Raw genomic sequence first — 7,067 nt, 5'->3', positions numbered from 1 at the left:
TTTGTCTGTAACATATACATACACATACATATACACACTGTATCAGGGAGGACAGAGAAAAAAGAATGTTTATCTCTGGGCAGAAGAACTGGGAAGTAGTCATGGGAGTGAGAATTTTATTGACTTTGTACCATTGCTTGAAGTTTTCCTATAGGATACCTGACAAGTTCACGAACTTGTTGCAATGATGTTGCTAACATTTTTTTTTATATCAGAGGGATTATTCATTATGAATTTGTACCAACTGGATAAACAGTTAACCAAGTGTACTATTGGAAATGCTGAAAAGGCTGCATGTAAAAGACAAAAACGACCTAAATTTTTCACTAACAATTCATGGCTCTTGCATCACGACAATGCACCAGCTCACACGGCACTGTCTGTGAGGGAGTTTTTAGCCAGTAAACAAATAACTGTATTGGAACACCCTCCCTACTCACCTGACCTGGCCCCCAATGACTTCTTTCTTTACCTGAAGATAAAGGAAATATTGAAAGGAAGATATTTTGATGACATTCAGGACATCAAAGGTAATAGGATGACAGCTCTGATGGCCATTCCAGAAAAAGAGTTCCAAAATTGCTTTGAAAGGTGGACTAGGCACTGGCATCAGTGCATAGCCTCCCAAGGGGAGTACTTCGAAGGTGACCATAGTGACATTCAGCAGTGAGGTATGTAGCACCTTTTCTAGGATCAGTTCGTGAACTTTATTGTCTGACCTCATATGTGCATGTATGTTAGTTTTTTTCCATCCAACAAAAAAATTAAAATAGCTTTGAGTCCCCACTACTGGCTTGGGACAGCAAGTTATGGAGAAATGTAAATATATTATTACATTTTTAAAAAGAAATTAAGAACAGCAAACATGCACAAGCCATTAAAAATACTAAAATTGGCATGTCGTTCTGTTGCACTGTGTGACACTGTGTGAACATGGACAAAGGACTGAAGAAAGGGGATTTGTTCAGTCTCTTGCTACCTGTACATTCCAGGAATCCCCGGAAAGCCCACCTTCAACCCTACTCCAGGAGCTGATTTCCTCCCACTGTCCAGCCCAAGCAGGGAATTGAATACCCTAATCAGTGGTCCTTCCTGGCCTACTGTTTCAGTTTAATGTTTTCCCACACAGACACATCCTTATTGCAGATTCTGACATTGGCAGCACAAGTCTGTAATTTTTCAAGAGGGCTTAATTTTTCTGAATGTGAGATCTAGAGCCCAGGATTATCTAAACAGGCCCCTCTACTCTTCCTTTTTTCTAAGGGCTATAATTGTGCAGGAAAGTTCTTGCAGGCCTCCCTCTCCCACCTTTGACCTTCTTCATTCTCTTGTCCTAGCATAACCAGCTGCAAAGCCCTCTGGGCCCAGATGCCTTGGAGAGCCCCGTGGTGTGGGGGCATCAAAAGTGAAGGTCTCTTTGCAAAGCACACAATGGTGCATTGTCGCTGACAAAACAAATAAGAACAGCCTTGAGCGGCAGTCTCATGCACACATCAGCCCCAGGCTTGCACACCAGAGCACACAACATGGGCAGACACAGCACACGTACACATGCGTGGACATGTCTGCACTCTTCCTGGAGACCATCTCAGCCTGTGGACCAGAAGAAGGTCTATGTCAGGGGCTGAGTTTCCCTCGAGCAGTATCTTCTCTGGCCAACAAATGCTCCCGGTTTTCAGATAGTTCAAAAACACACTGGTTTTTACAGTAATGAGAGCTGGGAGCCATTTGCTAGGAAGGTCCAATTTCCCAGGGAGGCCTGTCAGGACCAGCAGGTGGCAAGGGAAGAGGAAGGTGGCACAGCACAGTGGACACCTTGCCCCATGCTTGTTGCTACAGCCTAAAGCAGCTCAAGTTTTATTGAGCAATGGAGGTTCTCTGGGTCATAAGCTTCCTTCCAAAAGGGACCCGAGGGCCTTCCGGCAGCTTGGTGCACTCCCCTACATTGACACCCCAGAAGTAGTCCCCAGGGCCACCTGGGATTAAATTCTGACCCCACGTGCAAGCTGGGGGTTGGGCCAGCAGGACAGTGAGTGGGGAGACAAGTGATCAGTCACCCCTTCTGGATTTGGGGGCTGGAAATAGTTGTCAGGGCAGCGCCAGCCAGAGATGCTGGTTTCCAACAAAGTAAAGACATAATCATATCACTTTCCTAGGACTGAGGGCTCAAATGCCTGTATGGAAACATGTGAATTCTGGAGCAATGACCTCATTCTGAATCAGCAAGAGGGAGTGTCCTCTGGAAGCACATGAGTACCAGGGAGTGACAAAGGCTCAGGACCCCACTGCAGCATTCAGGGAGCAGGTGACCGGGAATAAATGAAGACTGATGCCCAGCGCTTGGCCCGGGAACATAGCGGCTTTCCTGCGGTCACCATTCGGGCTCCTCTGGTGAACAGCATTTTCAGTCTTTGCTTAAATGTTGCATGAACCCATATGACCCGGCCTCTCTGAAGCAGCTGTTACAGCCCAGTGAGCAAATAGGAATGTCTGAGCATTTTTAAATGCATTCCCCTGCCCCTGGGAGAGGCAACAACTGGAAAGAGTGATGGGAATATTTAGAAGACACTGTTGAGAGAAAGAAAATGCAAACTGCAAGCTGTGAGTAAATATTTGCAAATTATATATCTGAGAAAAGATTTGTATCTAGAATATAACAGGGTCAAATATATGGAGAACTGACTCCGGTTGGTGAACACACAATGTGATATGTAGATGATGTATTACACAATCGTACACTTGAAACCTATTTAATTTTACTAACTATTGTCACCCCCAATAAATTTGATTAAAAAATACATAATGATATTAACTAATGTTACTCCAACAAATTTAATTTAAAATTCTTTAAAGAAAACTTTGTAATAAGAAAACCACACCAATTTTTAAAACTGGCAAAATATTTGAATGGATACTTTACCAAAGAACATATATGGATCTCAGATAAGCATGTAAAAAGATGTCTGACATATACTCATAAGAGAAATGAATATTAAAACTACTATGTAAGATCAATACACCACTATTATTAGTATGGATAGAATTGAAAAGACTGACGAGCAATATAAAGCTTGAGGGAGAGCTGGAATTCTCATAAATTGCGAGTGGGAAAGTGAAAGGGAACATATTCCATATGCTTTGGAATACATTTTTGGCAATTTTCTTAAAAAGTTATGATGCAACCATTCAACTCCTGGATATTTCCTTAAGAAATAAAACTAGATGTCCATTAAAAAAAAAAACACCTAAGTGTGTGTAGTGGCTTCATTTGTAATAGTCAAAAACTGTAAGCAACCAAATATTCATCAATAGAAGAACTGAGTAATGAACTGTGGGATAAACACTCAATGGAATATTACTCAGCAATAAAAAGAAGTAAACTTTTGTTACACACAATATGAATTATACTAAAATAATTATATTCGATAAAAGAAGCCAACAAGACATGGTACACACTGTATTACTATAGAAATTCAAAATAATCTATAGTGTCTGAAAATTGGTTGGCCCTGGCCTAAATAGTGGGAGTGAGTATAAAAGAGTTTCCAAGGAACTTTTCCGATAATGCCTATGTTCATGGTTTTGAATGAGCTATGTATTCGCATGTGTATACACGTACGACAACAGAAAGCTGCATACTTTAAATGGGTATAGTGTATATTATGCCAGTTATGCCTCAATTAAGTGGTTGATGAGTAAACATCGTGGAATAAAAAGCTGTTAGACATGTAAGAGAAATGGGAAAAAGTCTAAAATTGTATTATGAATACAAACAATTTTATATATAAAATGTACTTTTTTGATATCAGAGGGATTATTCATTATGGATTTGTACCAACTGGACAAAGAGTTAACCAAGTTTACTATTTGGAAGTGCCGAAAAGGCTGCATGAAAAAGTTAGACAACCTGAACTTTTCGCCAACAATTCATGGCTCTTGCATCACAACAATGCACCAGCTCACACGACACTGTCTGTGAGGGAGTTTTTAGCCAGTAAACAAATAGCTGTATTGGAACACCCTCCCTACTCACCTGATCTGGCCCCCAATGACTTCTTTCTTTACCTGAAGATAAAGAAAATATTGAAAGGAAGACATTTTGATGACATTCAGGACATCAAGGGTAATACGATAGCAGCTCTAGATGGCCATTCCAGAAAAAGAGTTCCAAAATTGATTTGCAGGGTGGACTAGGCGCTGGCATCGGTGCATAGCTTCCCAAGGGGAGCACTTTGAAGGTGACCGTAGTGATATTCAGCAATGATATGAGGCACTTTTTCTAGGATGAGTTTGTGAACTAATTATCCAACCTCCTATCCTCTTGGAAACCAGAAAGCCATGCTAGCGGACCACTTTCTGATTAATATTCTAAGGATTAATAATTTAATATTCTAAGGAGGCCTGTGACCAGCTCTCAATACCACACTATAAATAACGTCAAGCCAAGGCAGTGAGAAGGACACTTGGGTCTTCCTGGGGTTCGGGATCAGGGAACTGCATCAGAGGTCCCATCTGCAGAACCCTCTGTCCTGCTTCTCCAAATTTGGCCCTTTGTAGGGAATGCAGCATAGACAAGTACCCTGCGAGCTTTCTGGGGCAGGGAGGGCCCCCAACCCCCAATTGTGAAGTCTTCTGAGGGGGCAGCAGGCAAGCTGATGTCATAGATGGTCCCCCTGTCTCTGCCTGTGCCTACTGTGTGTCCCAGCCTCAAGCTTTCCTCCCCACCCTCCACACCAAGAGGCAGGGGGTCAGCCTTGCCCAGGAGCCCACCTGCCACCTGAAGCCATGGATGGAAATCACTCCAACTCCTTTGAGCCCCAGTGCTCCCCAGAGGTCCCAGGGCCAGGCCTGACCCCCAGCTCAAATCTGGTGAACAAGCCCCTGCAGCAGAATGCACCCAGCATGGTGGGTGACAGGTCGCCGCCAAAGACCAGCGCTGTGGTCATCGACATGGGCACAGGAACCTGTAAGGTGGGCTTCGCGGGGCAGGCCCGGCCCACCCACACCGTGGCCACCGTCGTGGGCTGCCAGTGGAAGAAGTCGGCCACCACCCCGGGGCAGGCGGTGCTGGAGTCGTTCGTGGGGGAGGCAGCCCGCGCGCGCCCAGACCTGACGTTGGCGCAGCCGGTCCGGAACGGCATCGTGGTGGACTGGGACGCAGCCGAGCTCGTCTGGCGCCACGTGGTGGAGCACGACCTCCGCGTGGCCACCCGGGACCACCCACTGCTGTTCTCTGACCCGCCCTTTAGCCCCGTCACCAACCGCGAGAAGCTGGTGGAGGTGGCCTTCGAGTCCCTGCGCTCCCCTGCCATGTACGTGGCTTCCCAGTCCGTGCTGTCTGTCTACGCACATGGGCGGGTCAGCGGGCTGGTGGTGGACACAGGTCATGGGGTCACCTCCACGGTGCCCGTCTTCCAGGGCTACCAGCTGCCCCACGCCACCGAGCGCCTGGACCTGGCAGGCACTCACCTGACCGCCTTCCTGGCGGAGATGCTGCTGGGCGCCGGCCTGCGGCTGGGGCAGCAGGACCTGGACACGGTGGAGGACATCAAGCACCGGTATTGCTACGTGGCCTCCGACGTCCGGAAGGAGCAGGCCCGGCCGGAGCACGAGTGCCAGCAGAGCCTAAAGCTGCCGGACGGCCGGGCCGTCACACTGGGCAAGGAGCGGTTCCAGTGCCCAGAACTGCTGTTCAGCCCCCCGGAGATGCCTGGGCTGTCGCCCGTGGGCGTCCCCACCATGGCCAAGCAAAGCCTTCACAAGGTGCCCCAGGAGGTGCGGGCGGACGTGGCCCAGAACGTGCTGCTCTGCGGGGGCTCCTCGCTCTTCCTGGGCTTCGAGGGCCGCTTCCAGGCGGAGCTGCTGGGCGCTCTGCCCCCGGAGGCGCACGCGACCGTGGTGGTGGCCCAACCCACCCGTAACTTCTCCGTGTGGATCGGAGGTTCCATCCTGGCCTCACTGCGCGCCTTCCAGTCCTGCTGGGTCCTGCGGGAGCAGTACGAGGAGCAGGGGCCATACGTTGTGTACCGCAAATGCTACTGATGGGGGCGGGGGCTGGGAGGGCAGTAAAGCCGGTGCCACCCAGCCAGCTGTGTCCTGCCTTGCCTGCCTGGACCCACCCAGACACGGACCCCTAACCCTGTCAAACCCATCTCCCACTGATCCGTGGCCCCCAAGGCATTCTCAGCTTAGGACTTCACCCAAGTGCACCCCCCAAGACATTCCCAGACTTGGACCCCTTAATCTCTCTCCCTCATGATCTGTGGCTTTTGATATAGCCCCCGAGATTCCCCTGCGCTCTAAGCCCCCCAGTTCACTCCCTTGACATGTCCATCAAGGACCCCAAACCCACCCCCATAACCTGTTCCTCCCCAAGGAACTTACTCCACGATGCTCCAACCCCCCTCCCAGAATCTTTCCAGAAATGTTTCAAGACCTAGGTCCACCCTCGTAATCTGTCCCCTCTTTCTAATGCCCACAAACATAACCTCAAAATCCACTAGCCAAGACATCCCTGGTTCTGAGCACCCCAAATCCACCTCCTCGTTGGTCTCCCCTGTCTGATTATCCAAAGTTCTCTGACACCCTGATGTTCTGAGCACCCCTAGGATCCCACTTACAAGTGCTGAAACCCCACATCCACCATAAAGATCCATGTTCTGCTTCTCAAGGATTTTCTTCTTACAATGACCCACTGAAGGATACCCCAGTATCCACAGACCCCTGATTCCATCCTCTCCCAAAACTGTGCCCTCCTGGCATAATTTGTTTCCCCAGACTCCTCCCTCCCATCCAGGTCTCCCAGGATCCATTCCCCATCTTTACCCCCAAAGAACACCGCATTCTGAGACTCCCAAACCCGCAGATGGCCCCCACTGCTCTCAGCCTACTCCCTGCTCTCTGCCCCAGAAATACTCCTGGATGGCCTGTCTCACAGTGTACCTCCTGACCTCATTCCTCAGCCCCTCCCAAAAATTTCCGGTCTCCAGGACCATCGCATGATGACCCCACTAATGCCCTAGGCGCCCCTGTTTCTTACCCTCTCCCAGGGTCTCCCCTTGATGAAC

At 48.7% G+C, this 7,067-nt stretch overlaps 1 protein-coding gene across 1 annotated transcript; it reads left to right on the top strand.

Annotated features, from left to right (window-relative positions):
- Nucleotides 1-4,785: 4,785 nt before the first annotated feature.
- On the top strand, nucleotides 4,786-6,042 carry ACTL9 (actin like 9; the record flags this gene model as incomplete). The annotated part of the gene is made up of 1 exon (XM_081076183.1): nucleotides 4,786-6,042. The coding sequence occupies one exon, from the start codon at nucleotides 4,786-4,788 to the stop codon at nucleotides 6,040-6,042; it is 1,257 nt and encodes a 418-aa protein (XP_080932309.1).
- Between the last annotated feature and the right edge of the window lie 1,025 nt (nucleotides 6,043-7,067).

The sequence above is a fragment of the Rhinolophus hipposideros genome (genome assembly GCF_964194185.1).
Source record: "Rhinolophus hipposideros genome assembly, chromosome: 16".
NCBI classification, from domain to species: domain Eukaryota; kingdom Metazoa; phylum Chordata; class Mammalia; order Chiroptera; family Rhinolophidae; genus Rhinolophus; species Rhinolophus hipposideros.
Note: the sequence above shows the minus strand (reverse complement) of the source record. Positions and strands in the feature narration are given on the sequence as shown.